Source organism: Haliotis cracherodii, unplaced genomic scaffold (genome assembly GCF_022045235.1).
Source record: "Haliotis cracherodii isolate W230 unplaced genomic scaffold, xgHalCrac1.p SCAF_1, whole genome shotgun sequence".
Taxonomy (NCBI): Eukaryota; Metazoa; Mollusca; class Gastropoda; order Lepetellida; family Haliotidae; genus Haliotis; species Haliotis cracherodii.
Genome location: NW_027266264.1, coordinates 39,377,595 through 39,402,002, shown reverse-complemented (window position 1 = coordinate 39,402,002; position 24,408 = coordinate 39,377,595). Strand labels below are relative to the sequence as shown.

General features: G+C 38.0%; 1 protein-coding gene across 10 annotated transcripts in view; it reads left to right on the top strand.

Annotated features, from left to right (window-relative positions):
* Window positions 1–24,408, top strand: part of LOC139477800 (sodium/calcium exchanger 2-like) — a 194,231-nt gene that overhangs the window by 153,135 nt on the left and 16,688 nt on the right. For all 10 annotated transcript variants that reach the window (XM_071260235.1, XM_071260225.1, XM_071260230.1 and 7 more), the window contains 7 exons: window positions 1,331–1,355; window positions 2,134–2,301; window positions 2,836–2,998; window positions 7,375–7,498; window positions 10,400–10,529; window positions 12,430–12,520; window positions 19,413–19,491. In XM_071260235.1, the coding sequence (XP_071116336.1) occupies window positions 1,331–1,355; window positions 2,134–2,301; window positions 2,836–2,998; window positions 7,375–7,498; window positions 10,400–10,529; window positions 12,430–12,520; window positions 19,413–19,491 (780 nt within the window). The remainder of the gene's footprint in view (window positions 1–1,330; window positions 1,356–2,133; window positions 2,302–2,835; window positions 2,999–7,374; window positions 7,499–10,399; window positions 10,530–12,429; window positions 12,521–19,412; window positions 19,492–24,408) is intronic.

The window sequence follows — 24,408 nt, the reverse complement described above, 5'->3', positions numbered from 1 at the left end:
TAGAACCTACATCTAAACATCGCTCCTAATTGTTATAAAGAAGTTGTTCATCCATAAATCTTATCCTTACTTGGTGTCAGTCCTTGAGAGTTACATAGCATAGATAGATCTTTAGTGTATATATCTATATATATATTCCCTTCTAATACCAGTTATGAGGTCTGAAGAAATGAATTGGTGATTTTTCATTAAATGATAATAGTTGCTTAAGAATTTATATCTTTATTATTTAATTAATAATTCCTGATATTTATTCCAACAAATTTTTAATAGTTAAACCTGAGAAAAGATCAAGCTGTCCTGGTATGTTCATGAGTGTGCATTGGTAGGATTATATTTTTTATCACATCGGGGTATTAATTTCCAATGAGTTGCGAAAATTGAGCTAAGAAAACTTTTTTTATAATTTAATGTCGAAATGAAAATTCTGAGCTTGGGACTAGTGGGATATGGGAAAACACAGAAAAATATACAGATAGCCTAACGGGCAGTAATACATTGAAAATCCAATTTGCTTCTCATTCTATTTTCATCTTCTTTTGAAATATGAATATATCTTGTTAACATATAATAGAAAACTTCTTCTTTTTTGTAGCTTCTTTTTGTTTACTTTTTTTCTGCTATAGGTCTGCAATTAGCTGCTACAAAACTAATTCTTTGGTCTATTCTTAGTTCTTATGTTTGAAACTAATGTTTATCTTAGAAGCTATAAGAAAAAAATAAGTCGTTCCTACTAAATTATTTTTCATATATTTGATAGAGAATTTTACGATATATATATATGGGGACTGCTGAGTAAATATAACACCAGAATGTAATATAATTCAAGATCAGTAGTTTTATTGCAGATAACACCTGGCCTTATGTTGTCTCCTTTTTCATCATGCAGTCACCTTGCCACATGCAATTAGATAAAGAAATTATGTACAGATCTTTTAGAGGATAGAACTGAGTTGGAAAAACAGTACATACTAAAATATATTCATGAATTTGACAGTTGTTATGTTATTCTTTACACCCAATGCAACAACTAAACAATACTATCCATCGTGTTTGTTATAATTGATGGGTATCGGTATCTAAATTTCACTATTTCACTTTTGCTCACACAATCTTACATGATTTCGGGTTGTGGACATCTAGCTCCTAACAAGATGTCCAGTAGATCACGTGAAACAACTGAGAAGTTTCATCATGTGGTGATCCCTCCACCACTTGTTTCAGAGATACATTGTGCGCAGAGAAGTGCCATCAAAGGGAGATAACTGGATGTTGTGCAAATTTTCATTCTGCCTCAGTCAGTTCTCATTTTTGCCTACTTCTGTTTCAGCCCAAGGGGTCCTGTTGACATTGTTGTAAGTAATTCATTATTTTTATTAATTTCTGTTGTCTATTTTCATACATGATTGTTATAACTATAAAGTTTGACAATGAACTAATGAAGATATGAACGTTTGTGTTCACTTCACTTATCATGTTGTAGAGACATGTGGCCCAGTGGTCTGAGCTGGGTGCTGCAATTTGCTGTGGCCCTTACTTGTCATGATCAGCTTGTGATGAGTCCCACTTTCAGACAGTGTATCTGTGATGAAACAAAAAACACTGTTCAAAGAACACTTAATCCTAATGCACTCACTTGACATCAATGTTGTTATGATATAAACTTGCTCATACAAGTCTTGTTTACATGAATTGCTGTAGTAAGTGTTAGGTTTACCTCCATTCAACCATGACAAAATAGGATTTTATAGGTGGCTTCAGTTAACATTGTGGGGATACAGATGTAAATTATGTGGTCAATAGTATCTGCTGTCTCCTGTGACAAATGGGGTTGTAAGAGGCAACTACAAGATTGGGTGGTCAGATTCGCTGACTTCGATGAAACATGTCATCGTATCCCAATTGCATAGATCGATGCTCATGATGTCAATCACTGGATTGTCTGGTCCAGACTCAAATATTTACAGACCACCGTTATATGGCTGGAATATTGCTGAATGCGGCGTTAAACAACAAACAAAGTATTTGCTGTCACTTCTTGTCAACCTTCTGCATTTCTGTGGTAGGTGCTTATACATTGTTATAGGAGAAAAGCAATGAGTTCTGTTGGGTATATGCTACTTCCTTCTGCAGAATCAAGACAAGGTTGTTTTCAAGAATGGTAGTGCAACAAGCCAGGGCGTGCCTTCATCAAAGGACACAGAGTCTTCCATTCACATTGGAGTTGTGTCAGTTGACTATGAAACCAGAGAGGGATCAGCAAAGCCAGGAAAAGACTTCACGTACACTCAAGGAAAACTGGTACATACAGTACATAGTTACTAGATAGTGAAAGCAAGGTGCATCTTGTGAAACTGTACATATATCACGTGATGTTGATGTGAGTCTTTATAAGCACGACACTATTCATAAAAGGAATGCTTGCTTTATAGGAAGAGGAATTGTATACCACATGCTGAAGGTGTGTTGTCAAGAGGTTTCTGGTTAAATGCAGATTGCTTCACTCTTCACCTGGTCTAGAAACTCCCTGGCATTACAAGAGTCCTGTTTTTATGTCCTGTATAAGTGTCATATTGTGGTCATTTTATAATATTACACACGCATTTTCTTATGAGAGGTGTTGCTACAGCACATATATTTGCTCGTTAAATATCAGAATTATTATGTTTTCACAGCATCTTTGATAATTCCACAATGATCAACTTATTGCTTGTGAAATTGTATTATCATGTTAAACCGCTTAATGTTTTTATTTTTCGCCCGTGGTTTTGCTGAAAGTTTTAGTTACTTAGTTAAGCTCCTAACTGTATTAAAGCAATTCTTCTTTTCCAACAGACTTTCAAAGAAAATGAATACCGGAAGACATTTTCTATCCCAATAGTGAATGACAACCAGTATGAAGCTGATGTTGATTTCTATTTAATACTGAAGAACCCTCAAGGTCAGAGTGGACTGGGTGATCCCAGTGTGGCCAGGGTCACAATTGTAGATGATGATGGTAAGCATTTGTGGGTTGACTATAAGAAGTATCTCTGAGTCAAATTGGACGTAAGGATATGTAATATAAATATATGCTTCCTGAAAGGTAATAAATTAAAGCTTCTCCAAGTTTTTGTATATCATAAAGTGCCCTATTTTCTGACGATACATATTTCCGAACAGCCATATTGATTGTGATTTTTCGCGTCATATTGGGAGGTGTGACATAATCAAAGCTGCAGACTTGAAAGTGTACTCGTACATCCTGTCAATATCAGAACATTCCGTTGTCATTTACAATTTTGGTGCCCGTGTCATGATGGAAAGGAAGAGTAAAATAGTGTCAACACCTTTTCCTTTTGAAATGTAGCAGAATTTTATTGTTGAGACATCACCTTCTGGTATGAAGCAGAATTTGAGTTTTGATTCACTCATCCCGCGAAATATCAGCAATGTCATCTTAACTGTTCGAAATAGTGTACGCAGGATACATACATCAATTTCTATTATTAGCTATATTCCATTGTCTATTAATACTGCTATTTGTTACCAGGGATAAAATATATTGTAAAATTTATTACAATTAGTTTAAGTTGGATACGTTCCTTCTACTTTCTATCTGTTTGGACTTCAAACACAAAATTACAGTAAAAGAAGTTGAAGTTTCTTAGTTTACCTAAGGTAGCATTAGGCTACACATGTTGGTAAAAAGATGGCATTGCCTCCAGGTGTAAAGTGTGGGAACTTTATGAGGTTTGAGGATCCTTATGAGTCTTGCTGGAAGTGCTGCCCTGACTTTTACATAGAAGACAATAGATATTCCCAGTGTGCATCTCTCATATAAGACAACTTTTTGAAGATCTCGGAATCTTGAAAAATGCCTAAGAGGCCTGAAGTGACTAAGAACTGGTTGACCTGATCAAGATTCTCCAGGCTCAGGTCAGTCCCTGGAAGATGAAAACCCCTAAGGGTAACAAATCTAAGTTGCAATCTAACCAGGAGAAGTACACTGCTGGTTTAGATTGTGGTACACTGCTAACCATTGGATCTTCAGATTTCTATGGCCGAGTTGGAAAAGCCGGACATGATGGCGATAATGGCATTGAGTGGTCCATGAGTTGTTATGCTTCTGGATTGGGTCAAGGACAATCACTGACTGTTGGACGATGGTGGTATGACCTCCACTCAGGATGGACATGTGGGCTGGGTTACTAATAACCTACACAGCATGGAACTGTTTCTTCTGACCTCCTTGCGACGATACACAGTAGTTAATGAGGACAGTAAGATGACACACACGTCTAATAGAAGACTCATCTGTGCAAAGGTTACCATGGCTGTTGTATTGCCTATTTTAGATTCTGATCAATACTGGCAAGCAGGCAGGAGATGCAGGCAGTAAACAGTCTGGCCATCACACGGCAGTGCACATGCAACACCTCTCGATCATCCAACATCACAGTTTGGGGTTGTGGACCACATTGTAGCGTCTGTGGGTTTGGATCAGCATGTGTCAACCGTGAACCAAGTGACATTCAGTTTGATGGACGGTACAACTAACCTGGGATTTGATCTGGATCAGAGAGAGGGATACAATTCCAATAATTCATTAGCCATGTCTTTAGAGATGAGAATCCATTACGAACCTGGACACTCATTTCCTGCTTTAATTGAGACCTGAAAACAGATATGGAGGAGGTGGAGGCACCTCAGATGTTGGAATGTGTGAGTTGTCAGGGTCCCACGGCGATAGGTTCAGGAAGGATACAAGCTCCACTTCCAGCGACTATTGAACCTTGTATTATGACCTGCGGTTCATTGGTTTTATCTGGAAGGTCCAGAGGGTTAGGACGTGTATCCAATCACTGCTTCATGGAAACTTCATACACTTCCTTGGTCAAGTTATGGAAGTCTTGGTATCCATGCGCACTGACCAGGTTTGTTTGTTGCATGGATTGTTGGATCGCATTGTCAAAATGCAGGATTTTACCCAAATGTTGATGTCCACCCAGATACTTAGGCTTCAGAACCTGTTGCCACATCTTTCTTTCAGCAAGGCCAGCAATTCAGTCAAATCCCAAACTATTGAAGCCTCAATTGTTTAATGGCGCACTCAAAAGTGTAGTGTAGGAGGTAAGGCGGGAAACCACAGGCGATTCCAGCACTGTTCCATTAACTTGACTGTTAATGTCAGAAACACTAACACTCTTGTTAAGAAACCTTGGCTGGAATCCGGGCTCCCCCAAGAAAAGGTTTTTGCTATCTGGCAGAGATTGTTTCCAGGCAAATATGACTACATGCCGTAGAGACAAGACCGTTGCTGCGACCAAATCCTATCAACATGGCTATGTTTACCGCCTACCAAAATTGAAACTATTCCCAACATTGGGACAATTAGTCCTGTTCGCAGACAATTGTAAACATCAATCTGATCGATGGATTTTACAGGTTGTTCAGGAAGGATACAGATTTCCGCTTCCAGTGACGATTGAACCTTGTACTATGGGTTGCGGTTTTGTCGGTAGGGTTCCAATTTAACAGCAGCTTTCTTGGCCAATCAGACGCTAGTGGACATGTGTGCCATTCAGGAGCTGGAGGATATGGATCATGATCACGGCTTCTATTTTCCAGTTTTCCTTGTACCCTTGCATTGCTCTTACATTCCCAACACTTAAACATCAACTGTACATAGATGTTTCCAACTCGTGAGAACTCATCTGGACAGTCTAATGATACACTTTAAAGTGTGGAAGGTCAGGTGGGACCAAAGTCGCCAAGGTTGTAATAGAGGTTTTGCGTTTGTAAGAATTCTTCAAATAATAGTTATCATTGTTAATAATTCAAAGAATACTACCTCTATTACGCCATGAGTAACTCCAACCTACCCACCTAATTCTCTGCATCAAGTTGAGGATGTTGCAAAGAAGTGAGGTTTTACCTCATGTGCAAGAGGCTTGATAACTATTGTTTGCTAATTAGCTTTTATCATATACCTATCAATGATGTGCAGCATTTTGCATGTGCTATAGAGCCAACATAGAGACAGTAATGTTACAGGGGGTGTAGTTACCAGATCCCCCCCCCCTTTGTTACATCCCTTCGTGCAATGATTGCTGGTCTCCTTGGCTGGCTTCCAAACAAGGTGAAAATGTATTGCATTCATTGCAAGTACGGTATATGTAGATACATTTACAATGTTATGGTATGTTATGGTATATGATAAAATGTTTATTATATACCCCTCAGGCTGATATGGGGGTCTCGGGTTGATGCGGGGTCAGATATGAATTGCCATACAATACTTCTAAGTATCATTGAGAGAACTGTAAATAACCACCCAATTTCAACATGTGCTGGAGATTATAGATGTAAATTGTAGTTTAATTTTTATCTTAGGCAAAAAAATATAATAGTCTTGGTTCTCAGGCATCCCCTGCATCATCATAAAGTTTGCCACACGTTTTGTTTTTGTTTCCATTACAATGCGGATCTGAAGGATGGCAAATTGACTGCTAGGGAACATGGCTGTGACGAGAAAGTCAAACTGGAGTATTCCACGATGTGTAACAAACAAACAAACAAATCCTTAAATATTCCAAGTCCAACCGTAGTCCAATACTGTATACCACTATTTTACTCATCAAGAAATACATTTATGTAGGGAGGCCCTTTCCCAGGGTGATGGTACACAATTGTTTATTGATTACAAAACTGTTTTTTGGTTACATGCTAGTTTGAACAACCAAAAAAAAAAGACACCGCCCGCCCACGCTATATTTTCAAAAACCATCGCCTGAGAACCAATTCTTTTTTAAAGCCTTATCTTTTATATGTATGTGAACTGTTGCAAACCCACTTTGGCAATCTATGGAAAATATAACAGCACTAAAATTCTGTAATAGTGTGTCTGTTGCGCTGCAGATTGTGCAAGAATTGATTCCTTCCTGGTGTAATTGAGGTTCTCTAATGTGCTGTAGTGATAATGTGTTAGTTAAATCTATGACACTGTAGTTACTGACACAGGACTGAATACGAGCAATTTGTTTCTTACTTAGGAAAATACTGATTTTAACTGTGATTGAATTTAAAAGTTAGCTGTTAATTTTCAGAATTTGTTGTTTGCATGAACATTATTTTGTAATAACCATTAGTTACGACCATGTTTTCAAGTGTTACCAAATAAACGGACAGACATGCATACAATTCTTGTTGGTATGATATGTCAATTTTGAAAATTGGATGAAATATGAATAAAAGGAAACTGATGCCATAATGATGTGGGTGATAAACCACTACGAGTTGTATGTGCATTTTCTACATCAAGACTAATTGTTTGTAGGACACCAGAATGACATGGATGTGCTGCTATATAACACAAGTTGCCCTTGTTTACAGAACCAGGAGAGTTCCTGTTTGAGGACGCCCATTACCATGCGGATCTGAAGGATGGCAAGGTGACTGCTAGGGTCCTCCGGGAACATGGCTGTGATGGGAAAGTCAAACTGGAGTACTCCACGGTGTAAGTCTTCTGCAAGTTGCTGTTATGTTTAACCAATTGTCGTCCAAAACAGAAGATTTTTCTTTCCTTATCAGAAACCAAATTCTTAACAGAGCAACAGATTTTACTTTGGCTTAATGTGTTCAAAAGTGTACTACCGTTTGCTTAAGAATATGAAAGCTATTGCATGAAGAAGAATCAGGATACTATAAGGGTAACATTATTTTTCAGGGCATTATCATTTGCAGAAGCCCGAGATCTTCCATTAACTGCCCGACGAGGGAGGGCAGTTGAAAAGACCGAGGCTTCTGCAAATGATAATGCCCTGAAAAATAGCGTTACCGTTATTATGCCCCTGACAAAATGTCAGGGGTATATAGTTATACCAAGGTTCCGTCAGTCTGTCCATCCGTCTGTCCGTCCGTCCGAAAACTTTGTCCGCGCGATTTCTATTAAACTATTCAGGGGATTCATCTCAAACTTAGTACATATAATCTGTGTCATATGGAGAGGTGCAGTCCAAAGAAAATAAATGATTTATTAATTTTCCATTTTTTTATGAATTTTTCAAACCCTAACGTCCATCCGAAAACTTTGTCCGCGCGATTTCTCTTAAACTATTCAGTGGATTCATCTCAAACTTAGTACATACAAACTGTGTCATATGAAGGGGTGCATTCCATAGAAAAAAAATTGTTTTTATTAATTTTCCATTTTTTTATGAATTTTTCAAACCCTAACCAGGGTTTCCCCTGATGCAGGATTCTTGCGTATATGACTCTCAATTAAGGAAAAATACGTCCAGAAATAAATGACTGCGTCATGACTGACACAATTTCAAAATATCTTTGTTGTTGTTTACCAGCTTTGGAATGAAAATATTACAACTACTCACCTGAACTTAATTTATAAACATTTTCCGAAGACAATATATGCAAATGTCTTAAAATTTACGTTTAGTTTCTAATTAATCATCATTTTTAGAAGTAACATAACTTCACATAACACCACTGCCACGGGCTGATTTGCATAGCCTGTCACATGACCATACTTTTCTCTCGTTTTAAAACAAGCGCTAAAATTAGAACAGCCGGGGGCTTTACATTATTACAATGCATAATTATATAGCTATGCTACTAAAACTGCAACTGTGAGGTACACGACAAAATATATATATTCATCAAAGTGAACGTAACTCTCACACTCCGTGTGGCTTCGATGACTGCACGTGATGTAAACAAAGGAAAACTCCACAAATGGACAAAGTTTTTCACGTTTCGGCATATTTTCTCACTAAAAGTTAACCTAAACATATGTTTATCTAGATGTGTAGATTTGTAAAAAATGAAACAGAAGAAAATATTATTATTGTTGCGGTGAATAATGTGATTTGGCATGGTCACGGTATGTGGTTAAGCGGAACCTATGGAAGGGGGTAAACGGAAGTTGTAAGTATCAGGGCGACACATGTTTTTGCCAAAATTTAGGTAAACATTATTGAATGAAATTTTGAATAAAATTAATAAAATAGATGACAAACATAAGGTCAGATATACAGACAAACATAAGGTCAGATATACAGACAAACATAAGGTCAGATATACAGAGAACACATTTTTATTACTGGATAGTGTAACAAAAGGATTAACTTGCGTAATTCAATTCGGATTTGTTATGCTATTTCCGATGATGGATCATGACAGCCTGAAATGAGACTGAAGAAAAGTCTGTGCGTATTATACACGAGAGATATTTTTTTCAGGATTTAATAGCCCATAATTAGGGGTGCGTATTATACACAAATAAATATGGTATATACGAAATGTAAAGCTTTGTGCGTGTTTGTTGTTGCTAATAAACTGTATTCAACCAGAAAATATTATGAGTGTTCACAATTCTTCAGTTCAGCTTCACTGTTGATAGATAATACAAGATAACTAGATAAAAGATGTAAATGAGTTAGTGGTATTAAATTATAATCTGACTTTAAAAGTACTTAACTTTAAGTGTAACATTAACAGTGAACACTTTAAATTTCATTAATCATACAATAAAACATTTGACTCTCAAAAAATATTTTTGACTCCCAAAAATTCATAGGCTGAGTCAAGGTGACTCTCAGATATTGGAGTCTAGGGGTAAACCTGCCTAACCCTATCCTAGCTATTTAATTTGTAACTACTGACACACTAGGCGGGTTGGGGGTATTAGTGAGCCACGCTCACTTTTGCACTTCTTACAGCTAAAATGGATGGAATTAGTAATCAAATAAAAAGAAACAACAATATCAAAACATTTACTGCAATCAACACGAATGGCACTGACCCACTTTTACAAGTATTGAAACGTCATAGAACAAACCAGATGACGTCACTATTGAACATAATGTCACCTATCCCTACCCCATGACGTCACCTAACAAGGGGCGTGATAATGACCAATCGTCAAGCAATATGAGGGCATTATCAACTGACAACTGTTATCTAATAACATGCAGGCGGTTTAATGATAATTCTATCCATTTCAACTATTCTTAAAAGGTAATAAGGAAGTGATGGACCCGTGAAGATCTGGGTTACAATAGGTCTTCAGCAACCCATGCTTGACGACTGTGCTTGTCGAAAGAGGCAACTAAGGGGATGGGGTGATCAGGTTCACTGACTTAGTTGAGGCATGTCATATATCCCAATTAAGTGGATCAATGCTCATAATATCAATCACTGGATTGTCTGGTCCAAACTTGAATATTTATGGACCGCCGTCATATGGCTAGAATATTGCTGAGTGCGGCGTTAAACAACAAGCAAACAAGAAAGTGATGGACTCACACCCTTGTTTTGTGGGCTATAGTTGATAGCCCTGCTGGAAGGTGTAGACTGCATTATGGAGCTGTATGTGTATGCTGCTGGGTGAATGTTGCAGAGACGGCACAGGCATGGGAGGCAAGATTCTAGGACCAGGTGTTGACTACATCACTTCAAGTGGCACTGTTGAGTTCAGCCATGCAGAGACGTCCAAGACAATTTCAGTTGATGTTAACAAGGACACGAAGGTACTATTCATTGGTATTCTCTTACTTCAAGAGTTACTAAGGAAAAAAAGGTATGCAAACAGCTGGAAAGAATTACCCAACAAACAGTTGGGAAATGTCTAAAGATAGTAAAGTGTGAAATTCATCATTCCTATGAAATCACATTTTATGGAATTGTCATGATGGGAAATCTTTATGAAAATTTAATTCTAACAATCTTTTATATTCATATTTCCTTTCTTTCTCAAGTACTGTTAAATTAAAAAGAAATTGTCTTTAATGGTACTGGGGCAACCATATGAATGTGACAATCCAGAATACTTTAAAACACATATTTACATTTGTGTTGATGCCTTAGAATCATATTCTTTGCCTTATTAATAGGTAGGGCAGGTTCTTCTCTTTTTTCGTGTTTTAATTCGTTGTTTCAAAGGCAGTGATAAAGCTGATGTCACATTCGATTAGAGTTACGTCCCTTCCTATATAATAACGTGATATGCTTTGAGATCTCGCCGTATCCGTGGTAACCAAATGGCGGATCACGACTGGGAAGTCGTGAGAAATACTTGCGGTAAATCCAATGTGGCAGCATTTCGGGTTGAAAAAGCATAAAATGGATCAAACAATCGAAGAAAATGTTGCTGTTTGTAGAAAATGTGAATCGTTTGTGAAATACGCCGCTGGAACAACAAACTTAACCACGCATCTTCGAAGACACCATCCGACTTTGGCAGGAAAGATAGGCCCTTCAACAACAATGTTATCTCAAACTCGTATTGAAGAAACGAAATCAAATGCAAAATCAACAAAACAAGCCCCATCCCAACCTACTATAATCAATGTATTTGCAAGTACTAAGAAGTACAGGGACTTTGAACCCAGGGCGAAGGAGATAACTAACATGATAGCCAAATTTATCATCAAGGGACTACGTCCATACAGTATTGTTGATTCTACAGAGTTCAGAGATTTAGTCACCTAGGTCTAGAGAATACTCCATAATGATAATGTGTCTTTTCTGCGCAAAAGGAAAGTTTGTTTTTACCCAAATATATTAAAACAAGTCTTAAAACAGAAGAATTTCTTTATTTTTTCTCAGAAGTTGAAAACATTTGCTTTTGGCAATATATTGTGGTACGTATCGCAATACACGACTTTGTATCTCAATATATTGCAATACTGGTTCAATGGGCAATACCCATCACTAACATGCATGCATTTGTATACCTCTAGAAAATGTATAGAGAAATTTGTTCCACAAAGTGTAATCTGTCTACATATTGGGGAAAACTGACTTCTAGTAATGTATAAAATAGCCATTATACTATTAGCGTATAAAGTACAACAGGTAAAACAATAGAAGAATTCTTCTAAAGTGAGTAATAAACATTGTCACATGTAATTGTTACTACTCATTCATGCAAATTCCTTACACTTGCTTCAGTTGGGATAGCTTGACGGAATGGATGATTGTCCATTATGCTCTCTGTCAGACTATGACCAATGACTTCATGTAACATTTATGCACTTTAGTTGTAAAAGTGAAATGTTCTAATGTAATCAAGTCTTGTATTTCTTTATTGCTTTTTACACTGCATATGTGTTCAGCTAAAAATAAAGCCACCAATGTTTTACAGATGCCATGTTCCATGACAGGGTTAGAAATTAATACTGCTAGTCCAGGGCTACTACAAATTCTTGTGGGCTAGTACAAAATTCCCAATTTCCCCCTTGTTTTAACATTAAGGGGGAATTTTTTTTATCTTTATCCAGGCTAGTGAAGCTATTGAATTTAGTTCTAACCCTGCATGACCTGGCTTTGCATCCTGATGTTTTAAACAAACTATATTTCAGAAATAGTTATCATGAGCAAAGATAATTCAGATGATTTTGTCCTGGTTTCAAATTTCTTTATTTATAGCATGCTATCAACTTCATCATCGCTCTGCGGAACCCCAGTCTGGGTGCACGCATTGGCATGCGCAGTGCAACAGTGTGCCACATCAATAAGGGTATGTGTCTAATGACTGCACAGTAATGACAATGTAGGGCTGCTGGCAGGGGACTACATTCTTGTGTGTTTGTCAGCATGTATAGTACTGAACACTGGCCAGGCAGTTGTGTCTCTGTACTCAAGACTGTTGTTAACACTGTAACCCTGTTCTACTTTTCATTAACATTTCTGACAAGTGCTATACAAGTCTTGTGGAGATAACTCCAGTTACAATGAGTGGTTGCATTTATCTAATGAAATTAATATAAGCTAAGGGTTTTTTTTACAGACATTTCAGAGGTTCTACAATCTCATTAAAATCAGATCTTTGTTCTCGTTATCGCTAAACAAAGATCTGAGGACATCCCATTATGGGTCACGTCAGAACGACCTTTCATCCGACCAATCAAAGCGCCGCTTACCAGATTGTGAAAGTGACAGTTGGAATTTGTTTTCTGATCATGCAACCTTGAAAACGTTCACACAGGGTATTCCGAACGACAGTTCAACCCCTACGACTGATTCCATCAAAATTATCGTTTATCTCTCGCTTCTGCGGCATAAACATTTGAATGGAGGGGGCGTTGCACAGTATGTGGGAAGCACTGCCATACAATCACAGCCATATATTAGATATTCTGGAATGTTCGTTTGTTCAGTTATCAAAATTTTTATCGAGAACTGTGTCAACATATTTTTTTAAACGTAGTTTGAAATGGAAGGCGCCAGGTTGAAACGAGTGCCGTAAAGCTCGAGAAAGCTGTTATCTAATTGGCTGATGTTGACTTCTTTTAAGTCATTTCAGTGGTCGGTTAAAGTTCGCGAAAGGTTGTTCAGACGTGACCCGTAATGGGATGTCCTCAAATCTTTGTTAAGCAGCAGCGAGAACTGAGATCTGATTTCAATGAGATTGGAGGTTCTACACATTGCTTTTGTTGTAATTGTTATTCTATGATTCAATACATTGTAACAATGAAATCAGTGTGAATTGAGAGAATTAATTTCTTAAGAATGTACATTTTAAGATACTCTGGAAAGCCCTCTGGATCTAAGCTTTGATACCTTAGATAGCTTCTGTTATCAAATAGGTTTGTCAGTTAAGGCCAGGCTTTTTTACCTTGGTTTACTGATGTTGAAAAATGAAAAGATTTATCGGTAGGTAAAAAATATGCACAAAATAAAATGCATTGTACAGGATTTTTTAAATCATTACATAGTTTGATTTGGATCTCTTGGATTTTACCATTTGAAAAAATTCTGTTATTGTCATATAAAAATCCCTTGTCAAAGTGATCTTTACTGCCATTGGTATGAAAAAAGCCTTTGTCTTACTGACCATTTTTACTTTCTGAACTTGCAAGTTTTAAGGTCTGCGGATCCATGAACCTAGCCAAAAAAATGTAAGGCTTTACAAGTTTACACAAAATTATCAGTCTGTATAAGTATTTGCTCTGATTCATTGTGTCACTATTTTAAAGACATAGATATGATATTTTGACATTCCAAATATTTGTAATTTTAGCTTATCTGTTCCAAGGGTTTGTGTGAGCAGTCATTCATGTGTATTTGCACAAAAAATATTCTTTTTATGATTCTGTAACATCATTGTAATAGTGTTACTAAATATTATTTAAGAAATGGACAATATTTTCTTGTCAAAAGAGGTGAGAATCATGATCATTTGTAGTAAGTCACATCAATAAAATAGTAAATGTTCACAACAACAATCCATGATCATGCCATTAGTGCAATTTCCATACACCTGACATTTATGTGGGCATGACCTATACAACATCTCAGCAGTTCAGCTACATCATCACCTCTGCCTATGTGATCCTGAAGTCAGTGTTGACACCCTGAGACATAACAATAATATCCCTAAAGCAAAGTTCAAAATGTCCAGGAATTTAAGTGAGCTACACAGACCCATGCAGGGTTCTTTAAGATAACTTAAACAGACATTGGCCTATAGTTATTGATTTTTACGGTTTGTCTAACCAAGTTCTGTTTTGTTATAGTTTAATAGATTAATTAGAGATGTATGTTTTAGGAACAATTTAACTATTGAGAGTGTCAACATGTGCTAAAATGTTGTTGTCTTTCTTTCTTTTCAGATGGTAAGACAATTATCTTTCATTAGAAGTTTTTGATTACTGTTTTGTAGTTCATAGTAACCTTTTGATAACCACTTTCAAGTTTTCTTGCAACACAATATTTATGTAACTGCTGGCATAATAAATTTGCTTTCACATTGAACTACACGTGGGTCCCCGTGGGCCCAGAGCTAGCTAGCACTGTCACAAGTTGTCATGTAGTAGAAGTCAGTAGACAGGATCCAGTTAGAGCAACACCACTCTGTATTTAGTTGTTCACCTAGCTAAAGCACAGTTTGTGAATATTGGTGTCATGTTGTGTAGAAGTATCACTATGTGGCAGTGTGTTGAGTGTGTGGTCAGATTGCAGGTGGGATGTTTCTCTTTGTGCAATAGATATTCAACAGGCAAACCCTGCCAAAACCATTGGAACACCTGACACTACAGCATTTTATTTCTGCTTTGAGACTTAAACTGTGTTAGGATGTCTACTGTATGTTTTTGTTTTCAATTGGAATGCCCTCGCAGCATATCCCAAGAGTAATGGACTATAATTCACAGTATCAAATTTGATTTGATGATATTCAGTATATAAACACAGATAAGTTGCTATAACAAGCCAAAGTAGGTGGCATTCATGTTGAAGCTTATGACATTGATAAGAACAGACTTGGGAACTAGTTTATAGATAAACAAATATACAATGTTATGTTGTCAAGTTAAGATACCAAGACAAAAAATCATCGTGGACACCATAGCTACCATGATTTAAATATATTTAGCATTTAGACATTAATGAATGTTATGATATTTGCTTTTATATGCAACAGATGTGTTTTAGAAATCGACGTACTATCACATTAGATGTGATGATCCTCTTTCGTAAACAAACTTAAATCATTTACAGACCTTGGAAGAGACCAGAGATATAATAATTTTCAGGACTATGACATACTTGACATTGAGAGTATAACAATTACTAGAAAAAGGCAAATTGCAAATGATGCTAAACCATTCAGTCTACTGTTGGGTGTCCAAGTGTTTGCTCACTACGACTGAAGGTTCAAGTGAGCTCATAGCATGGCAGGTTGTCCTTCACTGACTGTTCATCTGTCTATCCTTGAACTTCTCCAAACATCCCGACAGGATGAGCCTGAAACTTTAAGACTTTAGGACGTCTTCATGGCATTAAGATAAAATTATTACTTTTTATCCCCTGCCCAACAAAGTTGGCGGGGGATATAGAAACGGGCTCCGTCCGTCACATTTCCGGAGCATAACTCAGAAACTGTTCAATATGTTTTCATGAAACTTTGCAGGTCTGTCAAGTACATGCTGAACTGGTGCCTTTTGCTATTCAGAAATTTTTAAAAAATATTGTTTTTTACGTTTCCATGGCAACAAGATGAGACTTAACTCATAACTCATAAACTGTTCAATATTTTTTTGATGAAACACAAGGTCCAAAGACCTGAAACTTTATGAAGATGTGTAAGAACACACACTATCACCTAGCCTTCAACTTTGGCCATTATTTGTGATGTCAGCTTGAGGAAGAAAATAATATGTGAAACAGCTTTGCAAAATGCAGTGATCCTTTAATATTTCATGAAAGTTTATATAATATTTCATTGCTATCCTATCATCATCTCAGATCCAGGTTCATAACATAGCCAGTTATTGGCCTTGCTGTCCTTATCTGATGGCTTAAGACAACATTAACACATTCAGCTCATTTTGAACATGTCTGGTGAGCAACAGTACATTGGCACTATTTGTTACACCTCGAATGACCTGCCAATAATAGTTCATGCGTGCTACAGAATAACAGAATATTGGGCTATTTGTTATGTCTTCTAGAGGAGCAAGTATTGTTGCTCAGAGAACTGGGTCTGTATTGTGTTAATACTGCTCACACCAGGCATCAATAATGTAATACTCTCTATAAGAGTTTGATCATGGAAATAACACTTCTATGTGCAACTGCTTGTTTCTTGTGGTGATATAAAGTTTTCTGTCTACTGAGTGATAGCCGATTTTAAAATAGATATATAAAGGATATTTCATATGTCTCCTGAAATATGTTTCTCTCATTGATGAGAGAAACATGATATTTCACAAGACAAAGGGAATATCCTGTTTAATATATACTTGTATTTATTGTGCAGTTGTCTGCCGGACAATTAAAGTATTTCATGAGAAATGTAAAACCTTGAAACGTAAATTCTCCCTTCCTAACACACAGGGACGGTTCACTACCCCTTGTATTTGCGACTTAAAAAGTATTTTCGTGTTTGAAAAATCTTAAAAAGTATAAACAAAAGTAACAAAGAATATTTAAGGACACAAAATTTCTTTATCATACATTTACATGTGATTATATACAAAATCAACTTCAACAAAATATTCTTGACATCCATGAGACCACAATTGGAAGGGAAAGAATACACGCTGGTTAAGTAATGAAAATGACACTTTGCGAAACAAACAGTCTCGATTGACCAGTTGAATGAGAAATTTACAGTTTGTGTTGAAACATTTTCAAAAGAATAACAAACGTCAAGAAGCGGTAGTAACTCCATATGACCATTTGTCGTTATTTTGCCTGTCAATGTGGAACTAACGTAAAAAGAAAGTCAGCAGTTTGTGTACAGGCGAGACACAATATAGGGAGACAATTTGTGAGGAGCTAACTCTTGTATGACAATAGATCCGTCAAGGTATTATGTTCACTGTAATGAAATATCAAGTGTTATGTTCACTTTAATGAAATATCTAGTGTTATGTTCACTGCAATGAAATATCAAGTGTTATGTTCACTGCAATGAAATATCTAGTGTCACGTTCACTGCAATGAAATATCAAGTGTTATGTTCACTACAATGAAATATTACTTTTCTCAACTTCAGAAAACTCAGTCTTTTACACTGAAGTATATCATAAAATGTTTTATTCATGTCAATGAACCTTTAGTCAATTCTATTTTGTTTTCTAGTTTTTGGATTTCTATGTCAATTTTGAAGCAGAATTGTTTGGTTGAAGATGTTGCCCGGTTTTGTGCATGGGCAGGGAATGTAATCAGGGTAAACCAGCAAATCTTGCATAGCTAAGGGTCTCACCTCAATCACTGGTCCTGTGCTCTTAATTGACTATGGGAGTCAATTGTTTATGAATGATGTGCACAATTCAGTTGATACTTAATGCATTCAGGATGACCATTTAAATTATGCCTGTACATTATGTATAGGTTAAAGCATGAGGATTCTAACTAATCATTTCATCGATTAGACACCAGGTTCCGTGTGCTCTAACCTACTTAACCATGGCCAACAATCAAAGAACCCAAGCACCTAAAATGTTTAAACAACATTGTTTTAACGATATTCAAGAACTCTATATTTAGCCGTGAGAACACTGTGTGAGTCACCCCTGCGTGATGCATGTGAAGTATGTGCCCTGTGCCTTTCGCACATGCACCTTGCTCTTTGGAGACTCAGGTTATGAAATGCATGTCATGGGGCAAGTATACAATTTATGTAGAAGCAAGTCAAGGACATTTATCAATCACCTAAATATTTCTTGACATGTTGATGGGCCTGTTATGAACCAACATAGCCATAATCATGAAACCACTCATTTCTTTTCTATCTGTTTGTTTGTTGGAATGAAAAGCTACCTATTCATACATATGTGCAATTCATAGAATAGCATACTGGTAAAAAATATTGCATAGAACACATATTTCACCATTCATAAACGGACAACCGCTACTAGTCTTGTTGTATTTTATGTACCTTGGGAAAAGGCTTTGAATAAAAATCAAATTAAACCTTTTGACAAGAATGGGGTCGAAGTAAGCATTGTTTCAACTGAACACATTTTTTTTAAATTTTTACTTTAATAGAAATCATTGTAAGCTCATAAAACAAGAACAAAATGATCTGGCCTAATGATTTGGTTTGGTTGGTTGGTTTTTTAACGCTGCACTGAGCAATATTCCAGCTATATGACGGCGGTCGAAATAATCGAATCTGGACCAGACAATCCAGTGATTAATATGCAATTGGGATCTATGACATGCATCAACCAAGTCAGCGAGCCAGACCACCCAATCCCGTTAGTTGCCTTTTACGACAAACATGGATTGCTGAAGACCTATTCTACACCAGATCTTCACGGACTCTGGCCTAATGAAATGTTTGTTGGTTGAAATTGCTGAAACAATTACGATTACAATATGGACTATCACTTGCTATATTAGTTTACCAGCGCGGAACATTTGTTCTTAAAGAAATATAATTACCGGTAGACTTTAAGCAAGCTTTTAAAGTTGTATGTTTATGTTACTCTTTGTTTATGTTAATGTCTTTACTGACCGGCTTTGAAACTAGTGCATGGCAGAGTGGATGATTGTACAGCTATCTTAGAAATATCTTACTGTTATATACTCACTTACTGACACTTTGTTATGAAATGATTATCAATTTGTTCTTAGTTGACAGTATATCCATCATATCAATCCTTGTTCAGATGAACAAAGAAGTAAATTTGTCTAAATGGTCATATTGTATCAATTTGATTTAGTTCTGACTTTATTTGATAAATTTCTAATTTAATAAAGTTCTAATATCTGGAAATCTGTTCTTGATTGATACGTTTTTGCATGTTCCTTAGACTTGATATGGTAATCATATTCTCACTTATCAATAATTAAATAAAAAAGAACTGATAATTATGGCTTTTTGATGTGGATAATGTCACTGATAAATTGTGATACTGTATGACCTGTGTACTTGACGATATGCAATACGATTGTAGATGAGCTGGTGGAGAGGATAGCGGATGTCATGGAGGATGAATATGAGGAGCCACAAACCTGGGGAGGACAGTTTAGAAAGTAAGACGTGCAACACACAGTTATTTGCCTTGTAATACCAGGGATAATTCAAGGGTGGGGCCTTGTGCTTTTAGCCCCTAAATTTGAAAAAAACGCCCACAATTTCAAAGACACTGGAGCATTTTAGCATTGTGCTGTATGGGAATATCTTGACCTCTGGAATATTTAAAATTATCAGTTAAAGGGCACATGTCAGAAAATTGATGGAATGAACCCTGTAATACAATGCCTGTCGATCAGTTGAAAATTAAAGAGTGGGTTATCCCTCAGTCAGGTCATACATAAAAATATGTTAGATACATAATCCTGACTAGACACTTTTGTGACTAAGAAGATGTTAATCAGTTATCAGTAACAATACCACTACCCCTATCATGGAAGCATTAGACTTGGGACCGGGGTAGTTACCAGTATACAACGGTAAATCATAAAGTTTGTGGCCTCATAGATATTGCTTTGTGTAATGTGAGGTTTTCAACATGTGTATGAAGAATGGAAAGACACCACACCAAGTTACAAACAAATTGCATCGTTTTTAGATAAGTCAGCTAGAGAACTTGACAGGGGTGAGACAAACTTCATAAATGGAGAAAACTGAGAAACAAGATGTGATTAAGTACCTGCATAAACAGAGCATGCTTAGTGATGAAGCCCTTCATATTCAACTGTCAAGAAATGGGCTTCTGAATTAAACGAGCACAAAGGATGACCCTTGGTCTGGTGGTCCTAAATATTCCTGAAACTAAAGCGGAGGCTGTCTACCACATGGTAATGGCTGACTGTTACAATTCAGCATATTGCTGACTCACTCCACATAAGCTCTCTACAAGTTAAAGTTACAAGGGCTGCAACAAATACACTAAGAGGCAAATACGATTCGTATCATGAATATAGGGTAACGAATATGGATATTAAATCACGAATACAATAATAATCAATAGTCAGCAGTTGATGTATTATGTGTTATATTCAGTGAAACAATAACATAAATTATTTGATATGGTTTGTTAATTATAAAAATATTATACATTTTATACTGCACTTATCCAGTTTCTAGTATCTGCTCAAATGTGACCGTGACCACAATACTGTCAAATTTAATATTACAAGAGTGTTGTTTTTGAAGAAATCTTTGCATGTAATATGTTTTTATGGATATTTTTACGGACAGTGTATGTAAATGCACAAGATTGCATATTCATAAATATTTGATTTCAGTGGCCACGAATAACCAACTAAAATCATGAATGGATACAGTTCGATTCATCGAATACGCAAGTGAATCGTAACAGCCCTAGTAGTTACATCACTTTGCTCAAAATGATAGAACAATTTAATCTCAGCCCCACCTAAGTAGTACAAGCAGGTGGCATCAATTGGCAAAGTCAGGGTATAGTGTTCTGTTTTCTGGGACAGTAACGGGATAATGTGAATTTAATCTTTTTGTTTGTGCAATGATAATACCATCCATGTCATTATATGCAGTTCATCTCGTAGTATCTCAACCCTAACGCCTTTACTTCACCACTCACCACTGGTATATTTATTGTATCCTTTGCCATGTGCTCGTACGGCAGTTTGTTTACACTACCACTTCCGGTGGTCTCGCTCTCAGTGAATCTCTTAAATTGTTATAATGTTTTTTATCACTCTTGTCAGGCCAATTGACCTTGTTTTAGTAGGCAACAATGCAGTTTACCGGGCGCAGCCCGAGCTCTACCATCCGCTCAATTACCGCGCTATAGTGCCACCGCTGTCTCGTTATACCGTTACCGTGCCTCACGCTCTGGTCACTCTCGCTTCACGATCCAACACCCGTTTTCGATCTTAGGGAAACTTACACATCTTTACAATCAAACACCCCTTTTCGGTCTTAGGGAAACTTACACGTCTTTACGATCCAATACCCGTTTATCGGTCTTAGGGAAACTTACACGTCTTTACGATCCAACACCCGTTTATCGGTCTTAGGGAAACTTACACGTCTTTACGATCCAACACCCGTTTTCGGTCATTAGGGTTAGCCTGCTTTGGGCAAGGGTGAGCCATAAATTCTTACCTTTACAAGCGTTAATCCTTTTAATCCCATTGGTCGGTCATGCTGACAAAAACAATTGCGGGTGTGGTTTCAAGAAAACATGAATGGGAGCGCGGACCGTGACGTCATACGTATGCGCAGTTCATTGTTTACTGATTACGCGAGCATGTCAATGGGGATTCTAATGACCCGTTGAACGAGCACTGATTACATGTGATAGCGCCTGTGGTCCAGTGGTAGAGCGTCGGCTAATTAATTAGCAGAACCGGTGAGCCGGCGAAGCGCGTTCGAGCCCCCACAGCGCTAATTGGATCTGAAAAAGTGCGCCCGGTAAAGTGCACTACTCCCTTTTAGTATTATTCTTCCATAGCCGTGTTACCGTAAACCAACATCCATGTAGATTAATTTCTTATATACTCCCATGTTATCTTTCACTACCGGGCATGCGCAGTGTGAAGGAATGACGTCACATGTGTATTTATGTAAATTCCTTTCAGGTTCCATCTTGCCGTTTAACCATTGTTCTGTCAAGTCAATTTGGTAACACCACCATTCGACTTCTTATCCATCTGCAATCTTCATCCCTGTCAGCAGAGGGATTCTTTACAGCCCTATGCTTTGAAATGGCTGACAGGACTACCAGACGTCGCGGCAGATCTGCTAGTCTCAACACAAGTACTGCTAGGGTTAACGAGGCGACCCTTGACCCAAACCAAGATGGCGACCACCGCAGCATGACCAGAACTAGGAATGCTCCTTATCTCACTATAGCTGACCTTCGACTTCGCCTCGCCAGTCAAGGTGTCAGCGTGCCTGCATCGTGGAACAGACGGCTGCTGTTCCAGCTGTATACTGAAAACAACCGAGGGAATTCTATGTCACATCCCATAACCATGATAACGGAGACGACAAACACCATGGCTTCCGTTTCCGAGTGTCAACAAGACTTGCCAAGCAGCAATCACAACACTAACCTGCCAAGTACCATTATCTGTTCATCAGCCTATCCAACAACTCCCCAGCCTGACGTATATAGCTTGACAGATTCAGCCCCTGTGATCCCCTCGGTGGCTGGATTGCAAAAGGAAATTGCCGAACTTAGACAACTGATCACAACCGCAGGGCTCAGCGCGATGCCTCTACTAGGCCACCCTACATCGAATACCCTGAGTGGTATCGAGACTTCTCTCCTGACCCCCGCTAGCAACTCAACAGAGGTTCCATCAGACTCCTTACCTCATATCCACACAGTGTCCCCCACCTTAAGGAAAAAGATCCAGGAAGGTAAATATGTTAATTTGGCTTTGTTGACATTACCTAACCAGGACAGTTTGGATACTAGAGTAACTGAATTCGAGGGGAATGTATACTCGCTCAAAGATGACCCCAGGCCGAATAGGACACTGACACTCGGAGAGTTTATCCAGGCATTCGGTATTTACAAAGACATTTATTGTGAGAACAATGATGCCAAAAGGAAACAGCTAGATGGCCACGAGCAGACTGTGATCGAACTTGCTACTCTGTACGGCGGGACATGCTACTACGACTACCACAAACTTTTCGCAGCTCGTGTGGCAGCTTTTGAGGCAAAAGGAGTTGTCATTCGATGGGACATGAGAGACTCAAAACTCAACAGCCTGTGTTCCTCAGGGCGACGTACCAGGACGTGTTCAGTGTGTCAAAGTGTAACCCACGGCACCGACGTCTGCCCGAGTATAGCTACAGCTCGCAGACCAATTGTCAGGCCCCAAGACAGACATGTTCCATATGACCGACGAAACGTTGACAGTAATGCCACGCACATAGACTCAAGAGGTAGACCTCGCGTTCGACGTGATGGACAAGAGATCTGTAACAACTTTAATGATACCGGCTGCAGCCGCCAACAGTGTCCTTTCATACATACCTGCCTCATTTGCCATTCAAGGAAGCACGGCAAGACACAGTGCCAGAAAGCACAGAAGGATTGACTACACGATGCCTTAGACAGAGCAAGTACTAAGCAGACATTGACGCTAACACCTATTAACATTGAGAGATTGAAAGCGGACTTACAATTCCACCCAGGCAAGTGTTTCTTCGATTATCTCATTTCTGGCCTGGAGACAGGATTCAATCCAATGTTAGACTCTGTGCCTAAATCGACAGTGGAATGCCGCAACAACCTTAGTGCCAGGAGAAATCCAGTGGATGTGTCCGCAGCTGTCAGTAAAGAATGTGCCAAGCAGTACGTTATCGGGCCTTTCCAGGAGTCACCCTATGACACATACAGGGTTAGTCCACTTGGACTTGCCGAGGGGAAATATTCTCGGAAGAAACGTTTGATATTGGACTTATCGGCCCCCCATGATGACGATACCGTCCCTAGCATCAACCAACTAATCGACAAGACATCCTGTTCTCTTTCCTACGTAATACTTGATCATGCCATTTCTATCATTATTCAGCTCGGAAGAGGGGCCCTCATGTGTAAAGCAGATATAACTGACGCCTTCAAGCAGATTCCATTAAGCCCGGATTACTGGCCATATTTCGGGTTTAAGTGGGAAGGACTGTACTATTTCTACACCAGGCTAGCCTTCGGTTGCCGATCTAGCCCCAAAATATTTGACACTCTGTCCCAGGCCATTTGCTGGATTCTGAAACACAATCATGACTTCCTTCATGTGCTACACCTGCTGGACGACTTCCTAGTCATCGACCCTCCAGGCCATGATGCTGAATCGACCATGAGCACTATACTGTCTCTCTTCAAGAGACTCAACATTCCACTAGCTCTCCATAAGACACAGGGACCCCTTACAGAGATCGAGTATTTAGGCATCATTCTTGACTCAAATCTTATGACTGCTAGGTTACCCCAAGATAAACTGCAA